We start from the raw sequence: 24266 nt of genomic DNA on the forward strand, positions 1-24266 counted from the left end.
CATTAACAAAATTCCGGCTAAGCCATCCTTTGACGCATCCGTGTGGAGCTCTATATCACATTTCGGGTCGAACAACACTAACAGAGGCCGCTCACTTAGGGATTTCTTCAGCTTTTCAAACGCGATCATTTGCTCACTCTTCCACTCAAATTTCGTATCCTTCTTCAGTAGCGTGAATAGAGGTGCCGCTACAATACTGAATCGTGGGATGAATCTACGGAAGAATCCCGCTAATCCCAGAAACTGCTGTACTTGTAGCACACTCTCCGGCGTTGGGAATTCTTCAACAGCACGAGTCTTCATCGCACCTGGCCGTATTCCATTCTTCGACACCTCGAAACCCAAAAACTCCACGGATGTTTTGAAGAAATGTGACTTCTTGAGATTTATAGTGAACCCACTTTCCTGAAGTACTTTCAAAAGTTTTTCAAATTTGGCCAACACTTCTTCCACGCTTTTCCCACCAATAACCAGATCATCGATATATGCCACTATTCCTTCTTTCCGGAGTTTTCCGGTCAGTTGATTCATAGCTCTCTGGAACACTGAGCATCCATTTGCCAACCCGAATGGCATCCGAAGGAAATGATAGTGCCCGTCACGAGTTGAAAACGCAGTACACTCTTGACTGTCTTCTGCAACGGGTATTTGATAGTATCCTGAATAGAGATCCACCGTAATGAACACTTCTGCTCCGCTCAGTTTATTTAAACACCATTCGATGTCCGGCATGGGATAGCGATCCTTCACAGTCTTCTTGTTTAATAGGCGATAATCCACCGCCATTCGGAACGAGCCATCCTTTTTCGGCACCATTACAACCCGGCTATTATACGGAGAATTCGACTCTTCTACAATACCAGCATCTATCAGCTCTTCCACTATACCACTCAGCGCAGCTTCTCTCGCATATTCCATCCGATGCGGCTTCACATACACTGGTTCCTGGTCACTCAGCACAATCTTCATTTCGGTACCCTTCGCGACCCCCAACTCGTTCATATTTTTCGCGAAGCAGGATCGGTACTGGTTTACTACCTTCAGAATTTCTTCACTTGGTCCTTCAACGTTCAAATCATCAGCCATAATTTCTGAACACTGCACACTACTGTCAATGGTGTACATCGACTCATACTTTCGATACTGTACCTCTACCATTCTAGCTTGCCCAGCATCACTATCACGACGAAATTCTACTCTTCCGTTGCGATGCACCATCACTACGCCCTCCTGGTTGAGCATATCACGTCCCAAAATAATCGCAGTGCTCTGAACCCAGTTGGGAACCACGTTGAGCTTCACTGATATTTCCACATCATCAAGCTTTACACACGATCTCACCACCCTGTCAACGTTCACTTTTTTGCCTCCGAAGCCGACCAACGTTGTACTGGCCACCTCGCTATCACCGACTTTATCCGCGAAGCGACATTGGATGGTGGATACCTTACATCCCGAATCGACCAGAGCATTCAGTTTGATTCCACCTACCTCGACCACTTTCACAAAATTATTTTCTTCATCTACCACTTGCATATTCGAGGGTCCCTGCCTTGGCTTAGGGGTCGGACAGTTTTTCGCCATATGCCCACTAACACCACAATTAAAACAGCACCTCCCAGCTATGTTCGGACTGTTCGGACAAGCTACGGCCTTATGTCCGGGCGTATTACACCGATAACAGTTAACTACTTTTTCTCTTTTCTTTTCGGTTACTCGTGTAGTGGTTAACTCCGGCGTTGTATCTACCATGCCCTCCATCCACTTCAACTGAGAAATCAACTCATCAATTGTTTCAATTTTCCCACCCAGCTGCACTCGGCACTTCGACACGAATTCTCCCAATCCAGCGATCGTGTATTTCACTATCACAGCTTCAGATAACCCAGCACGTTTTCCGAGGGCAACTTGAGAGTAAACGTATTCTTCTACGGTTTCATCTCTCATTTTTCGACGTTTAGTCATCTGGTTGTGGTAGTAGATAGGATCTCGTGCTGATGGATACGCTCGAACCAACTTTTGTGAAAATAGCGCCCATGTGTTGACTTCGTTCTGTACACCAGCCCACCACAACTTAGACGATCCTTCTAGATTCAGACGAGCACAATGCAACTTGGTCGCGTCATCCCAGTCATAGTGCGCGGCCGTAGACTCGATTTCCTGAATCCATTCTTGCGCTGAAAGACATGTAGCTTCTTTTGGATTGAACCTACTGACCAGCTCTCTCAACTCACGGAAATCTGGACGCCGTACTGCTATGCGATCTTGAGGGCTTGCTGTGGCCCTAGTGGCAATAGTGAGCCGTTGCTGTAAGCGCTCAATTTCAGCCACTTTTTCGTCCAACTCTGCCCTCAGTGCCAACGCATCTTGTTCAGCTTGTCGACTCATTCTATGCTTTTTTCGCAAAGTTACGAACTTATCGTTCCGTTCACTGGAGCTCGATATGTTCTTATTACCGTCTCCGTGGTCACCTTCACTCACGTATTCCTCAGAAGTGGACATACGATATGGTGCACTCAAAATTACCGGTCACTTTTAGATACCCGCGACAACCATGTGTATCGAAATTTTCACGTGGTTCTTTTGTCTGACACTATTGTGCCCAGAACAATACTGTCCTAGAACCTTTGTCCGCGATCGAAACCCGAATCGTACCACGCGCGGCTGTGAATCCTGTCTACAGCTTGTAAACTACGTCCGACGCAGAACTTGGCCAACCTTCGACGATGACCACAGAACCTCGAGACTTACTTCCCGACGACTTACCGGAATCACAGACCCTACGATAACTGGGGGTATTTCGGATCGCAGTACAAAAGCGAACTAGCTCGTTTGCTTGCTGTAACTAAACTGACTCAATTTATTTCACCGAAGCGTTGAAGCCCCCCAAAATGAGAAACGTATAAGTATTGGTTGCCTGCCCGATAGCACCAACTTTCTAATAGATTTACACAAGGAATAGAGATCTTCGAACGTTATCGTTTGTCTCTTTCAAAGTTGAAGTCTGCTGATTTGAGGGAAAAGGCAATGTCTGCTGATACCTGTCCCAGAGGAAGTGAGTTTGAAGATCATGGCCTAACACGTCAGGGTTTTTGGAGACCAACATCTGTTTCCGTGATTAAGGTTCCACAAACGATCATCATACCAGACCCCCAGCAACCGAGCATGTGTTAATGCTGAATTCCGATACCGAACCACCACGTACGTCGTCTGTCCTGTCCTCCTTTCTTGTGTATTACCAAAATGTTCGTGGTCTAAGAACAAAGACGAGCGATCTGTTTGTACAATTAAAGTGACTGTGATTATGAGGTTCTGGCTTTTACGGAAACTTGGTTGCATCCAGGTATTGCCATTTCAGAGCTGTCCTCTGCATACAATTTGTATCGGTGTGTTCGGAACGCCTCGACAAGCAATCTTCAACGAGGGGGTGGCGTCATGATAGCTGTTAAGAAGCACCATCGATGCGAGATAGTTTCATTTGGTCAGGGGTTCGGCCTTGAGCAATAGGGTGCGGCTTATTTTTCAGAAGTTCTCAAAACCAAGAATTCGTGTGCTCTACTGAATTCAAATCACATTAAAAGAGAAACCTCATAATCCGAGCCAAAAATATTAATATTTAGAGGTGGCGCAAGCGTCTTGAAGGTGAATTTTCAAGTTATAAAAAATGACCTTAAGTAAAGTAAACATAACTTTCTTATTTTTTCAACCAATTTTTCAACTTTAAGCACCATTATCTTCAAAATTAAATTAATGAAAACTTTATAGAATACCAAACTTGTCTAAAATCAAAACTAGTGTCTGTTAAACATACTTTTAGCAAATTTTTTTCTCATCTTGCTCGAAAAATATTTTTTTTTTTCGATCATAACTTCATTAATGCTCAATCAATTCCGATTCTTTTTACATGTTCTTGATGCAAATTTATTTGTTTTCAAACTGTTCATACAACATATTTTTCTAAAAAATGGTTTTGACTTAGTTTATTTTACAAAAACTATCCAAACACATAATTTTTTAATGAAAAATCAAATTTCTTTGAATTATTTAAGTTTTTCGCCGGAAATTGCATATTTTATATAAAATTTATATTTATAAAGCATCTTGTCTTAATTACGAGTTCAATAGTGCATATATTTTTTAGCATATGATAACATATTTTTGTTTCAAAATTATTTAAAAATTGTTGTAAAGTCCTTCTCAATGGTTTAACAAATGAGAAAACCAGTTTTAGATTTTGAGATAATATTTAACTGGCAAAAATTTGAAAAAAAACTGGCATTTTTAGTTAAAAAATTATGTTTTTGTACAGTTTGTGCTGACTTGGTCAAGACATTTTTTTAGTAAAACTTGATGTATGGAAGGTTTGAAAACAATTAAATTAGCTTCAGAAGCATGTAAAAAGATTTGGAATCGGTTCGATGGAATGGTCAAACAAAGTTAAAATTTTTAGTAAAATTATGAAAAATTTGGAATAAATTACTTTTAACTAAAACTTGCTTTAATTTTAGACAAATTTGGTGTTCCACAAAGTTTTAAAAATTGAATTTGAAGGTATTGATGCTTAAAGTTTTAAAATCGGTTAAAAAATAACAAAGTTATGTTTACTTCACTGAAGGCCAATTTTAATAACTTGAAAATTCACCTTCAAGACGCTTGCGCCACCTCTAAATGTTAATATTTTTGGCTCATATTTTGAGGTTTCTTTTTAAATGTGATCTAAATTCAGTAGAGCACACGAATTTTCGATTTTGAGAACACTTGAAAAATAAGCCGCACCCTATTGAGCAAGTTGCAGTACGTATTAAGCTTCCATCAAAATCGGTCTATGTTTGCTGTATCTACATTAGTCCCAACTCCAATTCGTCAATCTATGACCAACATGCTTCCTGCATTCGAGAGGTTTGCGAGAAAGCATCGGTCAACGACACCATAGTTTTGCTGGGCGACTGCAATCTACCGCATTTCATTTGGAGTTATGATGACGAAATCAACGCGTACCTACCGACAAATGCATCTTCTGAATCAGAGATCACGTTGACGGAATCAGTGCTTTCAGTCGGACTCTTCCAAGTGCTGAACGTCCTTAATCAAAATGATCGTTTACTCGATTTGGCGTTTGTAAATTATGCTCATAGTGTGGAAGTTTTGGAGCCGCCTATGCCTCTGTTAAAAGTTGACCAGCACCACGAGTCGATCCTCCTAAATTTTTACCTACCGTTGAAAAATGACGATACGGATTATTACGACATCCGACTCGATTTTCTTCATTATGACGTCAGTGCTGTCTGTAGGAGTATAACCGCCATCAACTGGAATGTAACTCTGAATGAAAACTCTGTGGACGACGCAGTCATCGAGTTTTACAATCTAATCCACGACATCATCCGTGAACATGTGCCTCGCAAAAACAGCCAAGCAGCTCGCAGCTTCAATCAACCGTGGTGGAACGACGATTTTCGACACTTTCGAAACAGTCTACGCAAAATCCGTAAAAGGTATTTCAAACATAGATCCGAAGAGAACTGGATTACACTTCAGTCAATGGAACGGGAATATTCATCCATGCGTCGAACAGCTTTCCGTGAGTATATATCAGGCTTGGAACACAAAGGGAAAAGTCGCATTTTTCAGAAGTGAGTTTAACAAAAATTCGACTAAAGTTACTCACAAGGTGCTCTAGGTATGATTTACGTATGCCACCCATGGAGGTAACTGTAGACGGAGTTTACCAGCGTTTATCTGACTTGGATACCATTAAAGGTCCAGGTCCCGATGAAATTCCACCGCTGTTTATTAAGCAGTGCGCCGAATCGCTTGCCCTACCCTTATCAATTCTCTTTAACCCGTATAGGCTAGAGTGAAAGTAAAAATACTAAAACTTTCACCGCTTAGCGAGTTCTTAACGGATTCAAACGATTTTTTGTCAGTATAATGGCACACATATCTAGTTTCTAGAAGTGGCCAGAGGAACTTTGACATTTTCCTGTGACCGGAGTTATTCCGGTGGGTCACTGGGTCAAGTCGGGTAAAAAGAGCTATTTTTTGGGACATGCCAAGTTACCTTTATTTATTTGCAATGACCATCATTTTAATTTGCATAAGTCATCAAGATCTGATATTCAACATTATTATTGACGAGTTTTGAACCGTTTAAAATATATACTCGGACTCAATGCCCGGAAGAACCGGCTATAGATTTGTTGGATACTAGACCGTTTCAATTCTCGAAAAGTAGAAATCAAACATATTTGTACACTAAAATACGTTCCCATAATCTTGGCACAGAAGTTTAGATACAAATTGGCCACTTCATTGTAAACTTGAGGCGTCCCGGGACCCAAAAAGTGTCATTTGTAGGATCAATCAAATGCAAGACTCATAGTTATCCAATTCAATCGTTTCTCAAAAAGTTTACAGTGATGCAATTTTCTTAAAATTCCTTGATATAGTGGCCACATTATAGCCGATTCCAGAAATTATATGTGACTTGAAATTTACCTACCTCCAGGGGCACAAACGCAGAATACCCTTTTCAACCGACCTGACCCAGTGACCCACCGACATAACTCCGACCACAGGAATATTTCCGCGTTCCTCTGGCCACTTCTATAAACTAAATATGTGTGCCAGTATACTAACAAAAAATCATTTGAATCCATCAAGCATTCGCTGAGCGGTGAGAGATTAAGTATTTTTGCTTTCACTCAGGCCTATACGGGTTAACCGATCGCTAACGAATCGCGTTTTTCCTGCTTTATGGAAAGAAGCGTCTATTACTCCAATTCACAAATCGGGTAACTTAACGAATGCTGAAAACTACCGTGGTATTTCGATACTGAGCTGTTTTTCCAAGATTCTCGAATGCTTCTTTCATGAGGCCTTGTATCGAGCCGTTTTGCCAGTCATTCCGGAGGTACAGCACGGTTTTGTCAAAAACAGATCTACAACGACGAATCTAATGACGTTTGTAACTAGTGTTAGAACCAAAATGGAAAAAAAATCGTTAAGTCGATGCCGTATATATCGATTTTGCAAAGGCTTTCGATAGAGTACCTCACGGATAATTTATTGCAAAGCTACAAGCCTCCCCGAGTGGGCAACATCTTGGTTACGCTCATATTTGACTGCACGCTAGGCTTCCGTCAAAATTGATGGTAATAAGTCATCCCATTTCAGGATACCTTCGGGTGTTCCTCAGGGAAGCCATCTGGGCCCGCTGCTCTTCATTTTGTTCACTGCCGATCTGTGTGGTCTAATTCAATCAGAAAAACTGTTTTTCGCCGATGACCTGAAAATCTTCTGAGCGATACTATCCCGTATCGACTGTTGTATTATACAAAGAGATTTGGATACGATCGTGAAGTGGTGTCACGCCAACAGTACTTCCATTCCAGACAAATTTCATTCTCACGCTCACGTTCCCCGATGCAACAAAATACGAAATGGCATCTCAAACACTTGAACGTGTCAGTTCTATGAAGGATCTTGGAGTGATTATCGATATCAGGATGAACTTCAATGAGCATATTGCTACTAAATACTACGGCGAAAGCGTTTTCCTTACTAGGATTCGTACTAAGATCACAAAATCGTTTATGGGGGGGATGTTTATGCGATGAAATCGATCTACTGTGCAGTAGTTCGCAGTGTGTTGGAGTACGCCGTACAAGTCTGGGCACCGTATCATCGAGTTCAAGCTAACAGAATCGAACGGGTGCAGCGATCTTTTGTGCGTTATGTTTTTCGTCAATTACCGTGGAATGATCCCATTAGATTACCTCCCTACGATCACCGTTGCAGGCTAATAGGATTGGACACGTTAGCGTCGAGAAGAATTATGGCACAACAAATCTTCTGCTTTGACTTACTGACAGGAAACATCGACTGCGCAAATCTTCTTCGACAGATGAATTTCCATGCTCCGGTTCGTTATTCGGTTTACGACAAAATACGTTATTTTATCTACCAACGCATCGTACTCTTTACGGTCATCATAATCCTCTCCATAGCTGCTGTAGATATTTCAATGAAGTGCATGACAAGTTCGATTTTAACATAACAAAGACGACATTTAAAAATAAGATAAGATAATTAGTTTAAGCTACAGTCTGGGCAACCATTGAATTGAAGGCAAAGAAGAATAAATGAATAAAGTTGTGCGATTGATCAATTTTGCAAGAAAATAATGTTTTATAAAGTTGGGGATTAAACGAAAAAAGTATTTGTAACATTACAACAAATAAGAGAAAAAATGTGAGTCATTCGCAGGGCTGGTAGCAGGTGTCTTTTACAAGACTTGATCACTATTTGAATACAAGTTTCTACAAAGACTCTTTTTTCAAGGAAAAATCTCTTAAGTTTCTTTTTCAACATAAATTGTTCCTTAAGATACACTTTTTTTCATTCTGCTTGCAGTGAATGCTTGTATAAAATTTTAGAAGCTCCAGAAAAACCTTCAGAGACTATTACGCGACAATTCCACTGATCCTCAGGAATTTCTTTTCAGATTCAGAGCAATAGCTCCTGGAATACTGGTAGTGATTTCTCCCGATTATACTGAAGAGCTCTTCTGGGAGTTCCTGAATTATTTCGACCTAGAATTCCTCATTTCTGAAATTTCTGTAAGAAATCATTAGACTTCTAAAGTAATTTTCCATGGATTCTTCAACAGTTCATTCAAGGTTTCACACCAGTTATTACTACAGCAATTATTAATGATAATGGATGATAATGGCCCCAGTATTTCATTAATAACTCCTATCATTCCTGCACGAATATATTCGAGGATTCTGTTTAATAATTTTCAAGGACTTTTTTCAGATAATCGTGTAGGATATTATCCAGAGATTCTCTTTTGAAATACCTAATGATTTTTTTCAAACATTTCTAAACAAATTCCTTGAGATTTTGTTGGGGACATCTCTCGAAGAATTGATGGAAAGAAATATTGGGTTCCTTGGGAAATTCATCAACAAAATTTTGGAGGAATTTCTGAAAGCGTTAAAGGAGGAACCTCCGGAGAAACTCCTGAGGCTATCCTCAGAGAAATTCCTGGTTGAAATCATAGAAATCCTAAACGTTATTTTTGTAGGCAATCCTAAGAAATCTTTGGAGGCATCTCTGGTAAAATCACTGGTTGAATTCATGAGAATGTTCTCAACGAGAATTTTCGAAGCAGTCCTGGGAATCGGCGGAATAATTACTGGATAAATTTCTGGAGGACTAAGTTCAAAGTCCTGAAAAAATCATTGGAAGAATTCTTGAGTTAATTTTTGAAGTTATTCTTAGAAAAGGTTGAATTTTTTAGTATCTGAAACTAAGTTCTGGGAAGAATTCCATGGAAATTCCGTTGAAAAAATCTCTAAATAAATTCCTGCGGAAATTTTCGGAACAATGTCTGAAGAAAACTTTAGGTAAACACTTTAATTAATTTCTTATGGACAGCTCAACTTGTCGTAGTGCCAATAGAGATGCGCAAAAAAAGATTACTAATATTCTTAGAAACATGTTTGATCAAAATCTGTCAGAAATCAAAGGAATCTTCTGGTTCTTGGTCTCTTTCTGGTTCCTGTTTGGTCCCTTTTTTGAATCATGGCGTATCGTAAGTTTCAATGTGCAAGACACTTAGTCGCTACCAACCATTAATTCGGCTTTCTGTAAGTAATTCGGCTACCTAGAAAGATTCCCATGAGAAGACATAATAAAAAATAAGCTGATTTTTAGAAGGTTTATACGTTTATAGCATTGTAAGTCTTCCTTGAATAATAGACTCGCCAAGATTATGATGTAATGCCTGGTAGAAGATGATTCTTTTGTCATGATTTCAAGATCTCGACATATTGAAGGACATATTGAAAACTAAAACCGTCCTGCTACAATATATAACTCAAGTGACTATTTCAAACAAATTCCCTAAGTCAGAAACGGTACTTTCTGTTAGTAGGTCCGGCCCACAACCAGAAAACACACAATACCAACACCTCGTCGTTGCCATATCAGCTTCAACTCCCGTGTCAACAAATCACTGATCACACCCCACCTTTCTTACAAACGGATGAGCTTCAAGCATCAAGTGTTACGACTAGTGACAGGGGGAAAAGGGTCTTCAAATCTGCCCGACAGCTTATGTTTTCCCTGAGGCTCGGTTCCTATTTGTAGTCAGCTCAAGAATACAAACATACATGCACGAACAGCAGCTACTCACCTATGCTCTGACCCTCCTCGACCTGTGCCCTTCCTTGTAGAGCTTTCAAATCTGAAGCTCCGGCTCTCAATCCTTGTAGTACCTGTTCACAAGAAAAGGGAAAAAAGATGAAAATTTAAGGACCAATCGTGAATCACCCACCGTCAAGCCAGATAAGAATTGAATTGCGGATTCAAAAATTCAAAAGCACTTTCGGTTTTATAGTCGCTTTGCGCGAAGGTATATTGTAGATAGAGCATGGAGACCATACGAAATTATTTGTATCAGGTATCTCAATATAAAAAAAAACTATCAAAGTTTACAGCGACAACTTTTTGTAATGAATGTAGTGACTATAACACAAGCACACATCATCAAAGCATTGCCCTTTTTGTTTTTTAAACAGTCTGAATAGGAAGCCGGATAATATTTTGGGCACTTTTGATTCATTTCGGCAGTGGGGTTTTTTGAAAGCTACAGATCTAATATTGGACTACAATATGCATCGTATTGACGTGCTTCTGATTGCTAAATTTGAGCCAATTCGGTTGAGAAAAACCCCACATGCCAAAGTGAATCATGGAAGTGCCCATGTAGCTCTGCACCCTATATAATGATAATCACACGAAACCTCTCCAAATTATAGAGAACATATTTCCAGCTGTTTAGGAAGCCAGACGCTTCATTTGGCTTCAACGCTGAACATCACTTCTGGATGTGTTTGATGGAAAGGAAACCTCCTTGAATATAAGAGTCTTGAATCGTTGTTGGCTGCAACAAACACGGAAACACACACTCGTGTATAGCTTTCTGTTTGATGAATAATGATCAGGAAGTAAAATTTCCATCATTATTCTCGTAACAAAAATATGAGAAAACACCGGGGCTCACGCTTTCATTCCTTCGTTTGTCTTCATTCGTTCTCATATAAAGACGAAACAAATGCGTGGTCGTTCGATTTGATAAATCTATAAGTGTCCATCATTCAATGTACAGTCAACCCTCCATGAGTCGATGTTGAGGGTACCCTATTGACATTTTAAAATATCGAGTTGTGAACCACGAATGCACGAGCAGTGCAATATTTACCATCGAGGTAGCCATGAAAACACAACTTTTACTATGATTCTTTAATAGGGTCCTAAAAATGTTTCATGAAATCTTGTTTTTATTTAATAACACGAGAGAACATCCCGAGCAAAGTCCAACATCAAAAAGAAAACAAGTCGAAAACATATTCTGTTTTCAGCATCAAGTTGATATCATAATTTGATATTAATTTGTCATTGAAATATTCGATATCATATTTTGTTTTCGTTCTGCTATCATTTTAATTTTTCGGTAATGTTCTCATTTTATTTATAAATTTATTTGTGCTACATGTATAAAAATCACCACACTTTGTTTGAAAATATTGTGGAAAAAAGAATTTGTAACGACTTTTAAATTTTAAGTACTAAATTAAATTTCAAACAGCTTTAAAAACTTCAATATCATTTGAAATGTGTATAAACTACACCATTATTGCATGCATTAAATCGACACTGAAAATTCGAAGCATAACACGTTTCTGATCGTAATAAAAAAGTTAGACATCCTTATTAATCCTACCTGTAGTACAAGCCATTGTCGCTCCTGGGAGGTGAATAGCGTGTTTGCGCCATCACTATCCTTTGCTTGGGCGAAACAGTGGCTTTCCCGTTTCGTAAACTCCTTCAGCGCCCCACCAAGGTCCGTTCGCAGTCTTTTCGGTAGACGAGCCTCCTCTGCTGCTTTGAACAACCTGTTTGGATGAGAAAACACAATAAATTCCCTAATATCTGCACATGTATCTGAAGTCTTCGGCCCGTTGTTGGTTGTCAAAATCAGTTGAACCCACATCAAACAAACATGGCAACAAAGTTGCTACCAATTACCCTTGTCATTTTTTCAGACAGACTTTCGGTAACTCAAATACCATAAATAACACAGATTTACAAATTTTGGAAACTTTTTGGACTCTAGAGTGAAAGCCGTGCTTTCATTAGTAGAATGAAAAGCGTGATCCATTTTTCGCCAACAGTTAAAATTTTGAAATGTGTTGCTTTTGTGAATTCATGTTGACGAGGTCACGAAACGGTAACTTAAGATACCTTTGATAATCAACTCTCCTGCCTCTCATAGCAGGGCTGTTCAACGTCCGGCCCACGGCTCCATTTTATGTGGCCCGCGAAGAGTTTGAAGATTGTCTTATATCTGATGGCCCGTTGACAATTCTACTACAGTCACCCCACAGTTATGGATCAACTAAGGATAATTTTCCAGAACAAAATATTATTTAAAAAAAACATGGTGACGCTGCACAAATTAAAATAACCTTCCTGACACTGCAGAATATAGTTGTTTTTTGAAAATACACCTAGAAATGCACGGTTATATATAAAAAGTATCGATTCCAATAGAAATTCCAAACGATGTCCATCCCACAGACGTAGATCAAGGAAAGAGGAAGATCCTTATTATGGATCAAATCGCCTCATATTATGAATCAAAACACTATAACAGCAATTTATCTGCAAGGTAAACGAATGTTGTATTAGTGAAAGCATACGTCTTGGCGTTTGTTTTGGAATTGTCTTATTTTTGATTAATAACTGTGGCATGGGTTTCAATGCCCCACAGTTATGAATCAACGCTTCTGAGAATACGGTTGACATTTTATTTCCTACGGACGGAAAAATTGCGATAATTACAGATTTATGGTTCAAGTAGGTAAAATGTGTTCTGGGTAATTGCACCTGTACTTTATGAGATATTCCCGTTTTAATCCAACTCTGATCCATATCTGTGCGCTATCCATAACTGTGGGGTGACTGTATCTTGGATTAGAACATATCAACATTGTAAATTTATCAAAAACTAAACTTAGAATTTTGTAAATTAATGATATTTTTTTTGAGAATATATGTTAAGTAGTATCTTTTGGAGTATTTATTACGGCGAAAATTGTGCTACACACAGATCCAACTTGAGATGATTGATTTGAGGATCATGATGTGCAAAGTTTTGTACTGATAAAATTAATCTTATTAGGAATAGTATAACAATATTTCTCCCGTGACTTCCCTCATTCTTTGAAAGACAGACTAAATGCCCAATAAAGCTGAACAAAAATGTTTGCTAAATGGTTCATTTTTAAGCACAATCTCATTGAATCATAAGTAAATATTCTTGCAGAATACTTTCAAAGAATATGACAATAATTTACCAGACTTCTCTTAAAACCTAAGACAGGATTCTCAAAGACATGATTATCGCAGAAAACTTGGGCAGCATTTTGTTAAAGGCTTCAGCAGGATTCCACAGATTCTATGCCAGGATTTACAATGAATTCGAGATATTATTTTCTATCATCCTGGGCAATACTTTTTTGCAATACTTGGTAGAATGCTGATTGAAGATTAGACGCATTTCTAATATAAATATAAGCAGGATTATTATCAAATCCTGGACAGCATTTTAAAGCTTTCATGATGGTGTTCCGCAATCTGCGGACGCGCCTACATTACCAATGAGCCCCATGAGAATTTGTCTCCATCGGTTCAACGTCATACGGTTAATGATAAAGAAACATGGAGCGTATTGGAATATCCAAAACAATAAAAAGTGATCTAAATTAATCTTGCGAAACATTTTCTTTCTTAAATACCGTAATTTCGGGTGAAATTGATCATTTTTCACGGTTTTAGTTGTTTGTTTTCTATAATGTTAACAATGCCAAAAAAATAAATGCAGGAAACCAAGTACGAAGGTGAGCCTCATCGACTCATGTACCGAAATTTTTTAACAAATGTCATTTTAGTGTAAACAAATATCTCTGAAACAAAAAATTAGGGGATCTCATTTCGGGGTGAAATTGATCACTTCTCAATGCCATTATTTTTAGTTTTCAAAACAACTCTACATGATAAATTTGAGATCTCTGAATCCGAATATGCTTGTCAAATTCTTAACAATGCAATATTTATATAAATAATTAATAAATAAATTTCAAGAATTATGCGGAAAACGCCTAAATGTATGCAATTTCCTAAGGAATTCAATGATATTTAACAGAAATTCAATTATTTCAACCATATGAGCTAATTGGTACGAGTTTTGGTGATGAAATCTGGTTTGGGGATATATATTAAGCATCCTCACAAACTTTCAGGTTTATACCATGTTCAAATCCTTGCTTAGAAATAGAAGTTCATAGATGTTTTTCAATACTGCACCGTACATGATTTTGAAATTTTACATTATTTTCATGGTACTAAACATTCTTTAACGCAAAAATCTTCACGACACACAATTCGTTGCACGACACACACGTTACACAATAGTTACGATAAAAAACATTCATTTACTGCAGCTTACATTGATATTTGTGCTCCATTAGGAATAAATAAAATCGTGTGATACGATGATCAATTTCACCCTTCTGATCAATTACACCCGATTTTACGGTACTCACTAGTGAATTTGGATAATCGATAAGTTTATAAGTTACTATAGCCGTGTTGGACAAAAGGTAAAAGAGAATTTCTTAAACTAGATTCGAATACTAAAAAGCAGTTAACTTCAACCATATTTGTAAATATCATAGATATAATCACAATTGGTGTAGGGATCAGCTTTGCACAATTTTCTGAACATAAGAGCTAAAAACAAGTAGGAAGAACCTTGGGACAGTGATGCATTTTAAACTCTCGTGCAAGATTCGAACGCTGCTCACGAACGTCACTTCAAAATGTACAATGACACCGTCTTCAGCCAAAGACTGCACAAACTGAACAATCACTAACATGAAGCAACGGACAACACGAAACACCCAGTAGTCCAGTTATGAATTTTTCGTTTGACGAAAAAATTCCACCGACTGGAGCGGGAATCGAACCCACGCTACGTGGCATTCACAACACGCCCAAACGATTGACGTCGCTAACCGCACAGCCCCGAAGCCCACATTCTACAATTGTTCAGGAAACAAGTTACATATCTTTGGAATATTAACTTACAAACGAAACTAAACTAACTATGTAGGAATCACAGACATATGGAAACCGTGCAGTACCACTTTTCGGACCCTACGGAAACTACGAAGTAGGCACTAAACGTGAGTAAAACATCAATGAATTTATTCAAATGATCAATAATTAATATATTAACGCAATAAACGAAAACAAATTATCTTCAGCGAGCCGTTACTATTTTTGAAAGAATTTTTGAATTTGAATTACTGCAAATATTCTCAAAAAATCTTGAACAGGAGTCTTGTCATGATTTTTACAGAGTCCTCTACATGATTGCTAGGTGGGATTTTCAATATAATCGAAGTTCAAAATTGCATGTACCGTAATATGGGGTAAAGTTGATCAATTTTGAGCAGAAACGCTCAATAAGATCTGATGAGATGCATGCATTTTAATCCAAACTAGTGGTCCCGTCAAACTTCGTCTTGCCGTCAAGTAGGCTGTTGGAAAACGTCAAGAAATCTCCCATACAAAATGACCCCTTAGTCTTCGCCCATTTTCCCGATTATTCCGGAGACTTCCCCGAACTTTTTCCTCACACGAACAAGTCGCATTCCTTGTGGAGTGCAACAGTGAAAAACTTGCGTTAATCTGTTGACCCGTTCTCAAGCCATTTCGTGACATACAAATACCACTCCATTTTTATTTATATAATACTTTAAACTAGTAGGGGGAGATCCCCCAGTACCGGACACTTAAGCCACTAAATTCATAATTCGTAAAATATTAGTTTTATGTGCTCGCGTTACTCTTTTATGATAAATATTATCATTTTTATAGTGTACAAAAATAAATTTGAAAATATAAATATGAATTTTGACATTGCATTTTGATGATGTATTTTAGTACCAAATTGATCGATCTTGAAAGGTGGCACCCAATACCGGACAAGATCTGGAAATGCCTCGAATTCTGTAAATTTGAATATCATTGAATGTGTTTACTATAGGAATAGTATATAATTGCCAATTCATTGCATTTGCAACATTTACAAGAACAATTTGAGTATTTCTTAGTTAGCAAGATGTACATAAAAAACCTCTTTCTTATATGATGAAAAATAGCACATTTTACGATGTTGTTCTGAATGTTCATTTTCCTTATTTTTATTGCATCTTTGATACCATGATCGACGGAATCCATGAAAAATGAATGAATTTTGAGACACTGGTGCAATAATTACAAAGATATCATATAACAAATCAGGCTGTCCGAAACTGGGGGACAGGAGGTGCTTAACCAAAATTGTAATTTGTCCAAATTTAGTCCAATTATGGTACAAAATACATTCATACTATCAAAATAGGTTTATGTTTGAATATGCTTGCGTAATCCAAAGTATTTTTCAATATTCAAAATAATTACTAAATAGGCTCAAAATTAAGGCAAAACGTACATTTTTTTGAAATTTTTAAACTTTTGTACTTTTTTAAGAAGGCATGCATATTTCAAGGATGTGTTATTCTACGCAAACATTAGTCTCCATAATAGCTTCCTTTACTACTAATACACCATCATGATTGGACCATGATTTCTCAATGTTTCTACTTTGTCCGGTATTGGGTGCTGTCCGGTACTGGGGGATCTCCCCCTACTAGTTCAATGATTATAGAATTTTGTAAAGGAAATTTTCACAAAGTGCTGTTATAATAATAAGAATAATTTTCAGAAATCAAAGAGGGAAGTTGTTGATTTTGGGATCAAGTTGATCAATAAACAAATCTGGAATAGATGATACAGGTTATTTGAATGGTGTATTTATGACCTTAGTAATAGTCGATTGTTTGGAGACGTTCTTCAAATTTTCATCAAACATCTCCTAGAAAACTTGTTTTTTCTATGGTATAATTATCTTCAATGTCATACTAAATTTAGGAAAATCCAGAGCAGCTATCAGGAAATGCGACATTACAGAAATTTTAATAATTGAAATCGAATCATGGTTCTCTTGACAGACTAAATATGTGGGTACGGAAATGCTCAACTTCACCCCATTGATCAACTACACCCAGAATCACGGTACCATATATTTATAATTCATTATTATTTATTTAAAGTTAAACAAAGTTTTTTTCCCATAGGATGTATACGATGTGTACGTTTTGAAAGAAATAAACAAGGTACATGGAAGGCTAAAATCCACTTCAATGAAGAATTTCTGGAATTCTGGATCTGTTTAAAATCCAGTGTTGGAAGCAATCATGGTAGTCGACACGTTTTCGCTGATATTCGGCAGCGCTTCTCTTAAACATTCACAATACAAGCTATCCAACGAATGTCGGAATGATAGCTTTGCGACTATGATAGCTTTGCTAGGAAACGTTACGGTTTTGTTTGTTTCTGTCAATTTTCTGTAAGACGCTGCTTTCACTGTATATGCGTCATATTCGACATAACAATCAAGAACAAACTAATCATGGAGTTGATGATACGATTTGTCTGAATTCTAAGCAAAACTTATGATTTTTGCAAATGTCATCGTGTCAAATGACAGTTTTTTGTGTTTCTCGATGTTCATTCTACCACTCGTACTGTGTGTGAGAGGTGACAGTATCGAATGAATGCAGAAAAATAAAATGACTGCTGACCATGGCAAAGAAATGAATGTCGAGAAAAGTGTCGAATGTTTACAGCACTGCAAATCATTGATATACTACAAATATTAATGCTGACAAGAAACAATTTCAAGACAAGAGACAATTCTGGTGCAATTCGTTGGTGAAATTTCCAGAGGAATTTCTTTTAGAATTTATAATAATCCTAAATTTGGATTGTAGATTGTACATTTAATTCGTAAGTAATCATGATGAAATGTTTGTTCCAATGGAGTTTCAGATGGAACACGTATTGAAAAAATAATAATCAAATTTCGTGCAGATTACATATAAAATACTTGTAATAAACCGCAATAAATCTCTAGTGAAGTTTTTGAAGCTTTGTTTTGCTAAATTTTAGAAGCATCACCAGAGTTTTTTTTTCTTTTTAATTATATCGTATTTTTGATGGTATGGCTAAGTAGTCCTCTTTAATAATCTTTAAGGCCGTAAAATTTTCTAATTTTCGGCAAACAAATTGTGAAATACTAGGGTACCATAAAAACTAGAATTCTATCAAAAATTCCATACACACACAGACATTTCTGTGTTTCACGAATTTGTTCATTATTTTATTAATAACTCCATTTCACATTCTTCCAAAAATTCCATCAGATATTTATCTATGAGTGTTTCTAATTTCTTAATAGACCATCGTAGTCCTTTGAATGTATTAGAATCAAATCGACTTTTGTTCGAGAATTGTCTTCAGAATTCCTTTAAAAACCATTCTGACACTAATAATACAATGTCCTCTAACTATTGTCGATTTTTTTTCTGGTGGAATTGACATGGTAAATTTTAAAGGAATTTAAATGAAAACTTTAGTATTCACTACCGATGGGAAAGTACAACAAATTGAGTATGAACAAACCTCTGAAGAATGTTGTGATATACATACAGAGAGATTCTCGAATAAATCTGTAGAGAAATTCCTGAAAGATCCCATGAAAGAATTTCTGAATATCAGCGAGAGGATGATGCTTTGTGGCAGTTAAAAACAACCACTCTTCCACGCGTCGTCGGTACGCGTTTAAGAGACGAGCGATGATTTGTTGAGGGAATTCGAAGAAATAATTTGGTGAGTTTATTCCGATATGTTCCAATATTTTTTTTTTTTTTTTTAGTTAACATCTACACAGATAACACTGAATCAACAATTTCACGCCACAATACTCGGTTCGTGGCCGCATCTCTCCATCCTCGGTCCTGCCCCACGCTCGCCAAATCGATACGCACTTGATCCGCCCACCTAGCTCGCTGCGCTCCACGCCTTCTTGTACCAACCGGATCCGAAGCGAACACCATCTTTGCAGGGTTGCTGTCCGGCATTCTTGCAACATGCCCTGCCCATCGTATCCTTCCAGCTTTGGCCACCTTCTGGATACTGGGTTCGCCGTAGAGTTGGGCGAGCTCGTGGTTCATCCTTCGCCGCCACACACCGTTCTCCTGCACACCGCCGAAGATCGTCCTAAGCACCCGACGTTCGAAGACTCCAAGTGCTTGCAGGTCCTCCTCGAGCATCGTCCACGTTTCATGCCCGTAGAGGACTACCGGCCTTATGAGCGTTTTGTACATGGTACATTTGGTGCGGGCGTGAATCTTTTTTGACCGCAGCTTCTTCTGGAGGCCATAGTAGGCCCGACTTCCACTGATGATGCGCCTCCGTATTTCACGGCTAACGTTATTGTCAGCCGTCAGCAAGGAACCAAGGTAGACGAACTCGTCGACCACCTCGAACGTATCCCCGTCTATCGTAACACTGCTACCTAGGCGAGCCCTGTCGCGCTCGGCCCCACCAGCTAGCAGGTACTTTGTCTTGGCCGCATTCACCACCAGTCCAACTTTTGCTGCCTCGCGTTTCAGGCGGGTGTACAGGTCTGCCACCTTTTCAAATGTTCGGCCGACGATGTCCATATCATCCGCGAAGCAAACAAATTGACTGGATCTCGTAAAAATTGTACCCCGGCTGTTAAGCCCGGCTCTCCGCATAACACCTTCTAGCGCAATATTGAACAACAGGCACGAAAGTCCATCACCTTGTCGTAATCCCCGGTGGGATCCAAACGAACTGGAGTGTTCGCCTGAAACCTTCACACAATTTTGCACACCTTCCATCGTCGCTCTTATCAGTCTCGTGAGCTTCCCGGGAAAGCTGTTCTCGTCCATGATTTTCCATAGCTCTACGCGGTCGATACTGTCGTATGCCGCCTTGAAATCGATGAAAAGGTGATGCGTTGGGACCTGGTATTCACGACATTTTTGGAGGATTTGCCGTACAGTAAAGATCTGGTCCGTTGTCGATCGGCCGTCAACGAAGCCGGCTTGATAACTTCCCACGAACTCGTTTACTACGGGTGACAAACGACGGAAGATGATCTGGGATAATACTTTGTAGGCCGCATTTAGAATGGTGATCGCTCGAAAGTTCTCACAGTCTAACTTGTCGCCTTTCTTGTAGATGGGGCAGATTACCCCTTCCTTCCACTCCTCCGGTAGCTGTTCTGTTTCCCAGATTGTGCCTATCAGCCGGTGCAGACAAATGGCCAGCCTTTCCGGACCCATCTTTATGAGTTCAGCTCCGATACCATCCTTACCAGCAGCTTTATTGTTCTTGAGCTGGTGAATGGCATCCTTAACCTCCTTCAAAGTGGGGGCTGGTTGGTTTCCATCTTCCGCAGTACTGACGAAGGCATTTCCTCCGTTGTCCCGTCCTTCATTGCCTGTACTCTCAGCACCATTCAGGTGCTCGTCGAAGTGCTGCTTCCACCTTTCGATCACCTCACGCTCGTCCGTCAGAATGCTCCCATCCTTATCCCTGCACATCTCGGCTCGCGGCACGAAGCCGTTGCGGGATGCGTTGAGCTTCTGATAGAACCTACGCGTTTCCTGAGACCGGCACAGCTGTTCCATCTCCTCGCACTCCGTCTCCTCCAGGCGGCGTTTTTTCTCCCGAAAGAGGCGGGTCTGCTGTTGCCGTTTCTGTTTATAGCGTTCCACGTTCTGCCGGGTCCCTTGCTGCAGCATGACCGCCCGCGCTGCATTCTTCTCCTTCAAAACCTCCTGGCACTCCTCGTCGAACCAATCGTTCCGTCGACTCCGTCCCACGTACCCGACGTTGCTCTCAGCTGCATCGTTGATGGCTGCTTTTACTGTTCTCCAGCAGTCCTCAAGAGGGGCTTCGTCCAGCTCACCCTCATCCGGTAATACAGCCTCGAGTTGCTGCGCGTATGCCGCTGCGACATCCGGTTGCTTGAGCCGCTCTAGGTCATACCGGGGCGGCCGTCGGTACCGTACGTTGTTAACGACGGAGAGTTTTGGGCGCAGTTTGACCATCACCAGATAGTGGTCAGAGTCGACGTTAGCGCCACGATAGGTCCTGACGTCGATTATGTCGGAGAAGTGCCGACCATCAATCAGAACGTGGTCGATTTGCGATTCTGTCTGCTGTGGTGATCTCCAGGTGTATCGGTACGGAAGGCTGTGCTGGAAGTAGGTGCTACGAATGGCCATATTCTTGGAGGCGGCAAAATCAATTAGTCGTAGGCCGTTTTCGTTCGTCAGCCGGTGAGCGCTGAACTTTCCAATCGTCGGTCTGAATTCCTCCTCCTGGCCAACCTGAGCGTTTAGATCTCCTATGATGATTTTGACGTCGTGGCTTGGGCAACTGTCGTACTCGCGTTCAAGCTGCGCGTAAAAAGCGTCTTTATCATCATCAGTGCTTCCGGAGTGAGGGCTGTGCACGTTTATTATGCTGAAGTTGAAGAACCGGCCTTTGATCCTCAACTTGCACATTCTCTCATTGATCGGCCACCACCCGATCACGCGCCTCTGCATATCACCCATCACTATAAAAGCTGTTCCCAGCTCATGTGTATTGCCGCAGCTCTGGTAGATGGTATGGTTACCTCTAAACGTTCGCACCATTGATCCCTTCCAACACACTTCCTGCAACGCTACGATGCCGAATCCACGGTCCTTCAGCACGTCGGCGAGTATGCGTGTGCTCCCGATGAAGTTGAGAGATTTACAGTTCCACGTACCGAGCTTCCAATCGCTAGTCCCTTTACGTCGCTGTGGTCTTCGCCGATTGTCCCGGTTCGTATTCTCTCGTTGATTATTCGTTGCTTGATTTTTTTACGGCTGGCTTGCAGGGCCTGACACCAACCCCCTAGATTTCCGGAGGACCATTCCCCCTAAATGTTCGGAGGACCATAGTGCGCAGTTTAGCTTAGAGTCCTTCTCTGGCACTCGGACGATGATCAGCCGCCCCTGACATGGGGAACAGACGCTGTTGTGAGCCGCTCCTAACATGGAGTACAGACGCTCAAGGTTTGCAGAAGCAAAAGCAAAAGTTGCCAATATGCCAGTATCTATTATTCACTTGTTTGTCAGAACGTCTACCGAACGTATCCTATGATCTTATCCTTCCGATTAACATTCCGCAACATCCCGTAACGTAACGCGTATAGGGGCCCAGATAGCCGTAGCGGTAAACGCACAGCTATTCAGCATGACCATGCTGAGGGTCGTGGGTTTGAATCCCGCTGGTCGAGGATCTTTTCGTAAAGGAAATTTTCTCGATTCCAGGGCATAGAGTATCTTCGTACCTGCCACACGATATACACATGCCAAAATGGTCTATCGGCAAAGAAAGCTCTCAGTTAATAACTGTGGAAGTGCTCATAAGAACACTAATCTGAGAAGCAGACTTTGTCCCAGTTGGGACGTAACGCCAGAAAAGAAAGAAGAAGAACATCCCGTAACACGTATGAGAGGTCGGAGAGTTCTCTGCATCTTTCTTAAGTATGTGTTCATTAACTCGTCCCTCCCCATTCCCCAGCATTCGCTAGGACGTGGACAGGGCAGCCCTCGACTATTGGAGGATGCGTTATTTTTGTCTAAGAAGCAGGGATTAGTCCCAAATCTCTGGCTTTTGGAAACGGACGGGAAGGAAGCAACCCTCATACAACAACAGTCTAGGACTGTACCACCTACGAATTTCTGTGAATTGCTTAATGCTAATGCTAAAATCCTGTATGATTTGAAAAAATGCTTGATTTTATGAAATTTAAATTTAAAATGTTCAGTAATAAAACATGGGGAATGAAGCAGCGCATACTGTACCTAAGAAGCCAATAGACACATGCCCTCACATGCTCCCCCCCCCCCCCCTATCTAAAATACCTTGATGCGCCTAAAGCATTCGATTTGCAGAAAAATTGTAAATAAATCATTTAAGGCCAGCATGCATCAAGGAGGGAGCGGTTATGGTGAACTCCCTCGTGATGGCATGCCAATTTGCATTAGCCATTAGGATTAAATTGAAAATGATTCACGCCATATGAGGCGCTTAACAACTTATAACTTAGAAAAAATACTTGTAATGTAAACTTACACATTCATCGGAGCTGTAACATAGAAAGCGGTTCGTTTTGTACTGTCATGTGCTCTCACCAGTACCGATAGACCTAAGCCTTCTGGTGGGGTTGCCTTAATCTTACTTAACAGCCATCGCAGTGCGTCGTCTGGTGCATCCTCTGCGACCGTAGGTTTTCAACATCAGGCGGATTGGATCAGACAGGAAAATAAAAGCAGATTCTATTTCGTTGTCCTAGCGCCCATCACATCTTCAGACATTATTGTGCGGTTGATTCTTACCTGGGAATTCGATCACCACGTCGCACTGAGTGGGAATTTTGTTCAACCATAGCCTTCGTGGCGTCATCAGGTGTCCTGCACAAGGCACTCGACGTCGTATCAGTCTGGATGCTGGAAAAAAGAGAATTACAAATCAAGGTAAGTGAACCAACAATATATATATTGAAGACGCGAAATAATTTAGACACTTCCCATGACTTCACGATGTTCATTGGAGTTGGGTGAGCGACGGAATCAAGATCAATCGTGTTTGGTTCGCATTGTGTGCGAAAAGGTATTCGTGTTCAGTCGAGGATGGTTTGCCAACTGGTGAGCTCGTTTCATGCTTATGATAACACATTTTTATCGTGGCAACGTTTCGCTTATGCAATCTTCAGAAAAACTATGAATGGTTTGTCACTACAAGTGTCAACATAAATCCTTATTCTCTTGTTTCATATAATTATAGGGGTCTATTTTATAAATCGATCAGGTTCACGTGACTCGTCTGTAGTCACTGTCAATCAAACTAAGTATACATAGAGTGACAACTGGCTAAATACTCGAGTGACAGAGCCGTATCGAGCGATATTTTTCGATCGACAGTGACTCAAGTCAAGTCCTTTTTAGCAATGCGACTTATAAAAGAGACCCCATAATATGCACATACCTTTCTTTTTCGTCATTAGTAAAAATATCCTTGGAATAGTTCGACATTATGATTGTCGACGTTTCTTAAACTTCTACCAATATCTTTCCACCACGACACAAAAATGCAATACTAGTTTCAAGTAA

The 24266-nt window shown here is 39.9% G+C and overlaps 1 protein-coding gene across 1 annotated transcript in view; it reads right to left on the reverse strand.

The window, feature by feature from the left end:
* The window catches only part of LOC5565769 (anoctamin-8), a 106209-nt gene that overhangs the window by 59524 nt on the left and 22419 nt on the right, over positions 1-24266 (reverse strand). The window contains exons 2-5 of the mRNA XM_021839577.1: positions 23493-23603; positions 23230-23371; positions 11795-11966; positions 10205-10286 (exon numbers count right to left, since the gene is read on the reverse strand). Coding sequence (XP_021695269.1) covers positions 10205-10286; positions 11795-11966; positions 23230-23371; positions 23493-23603 — 507 coding nt within the window. The remainder of the gene's footprint in view (positions 1-10204; positions 10287-11794; positions 11967-23229; positions 23372-23492; positions 23604-24266) is intronic.

Source organism: Aedes aegypti, chromosome 2 (genome assembly GCF_002204515.2).
Source record: "Aedes aegypti strain LVP_AGWG chromosome 2, AaegL5.0 Primary Assembly, whole genome shotgun sequence".
Lineage (NCBI taxonomy): Eukaryota > Metazoa > Arthropoda > Insecta > Diptera > Culicidae > Aedes > Aedes aegypti.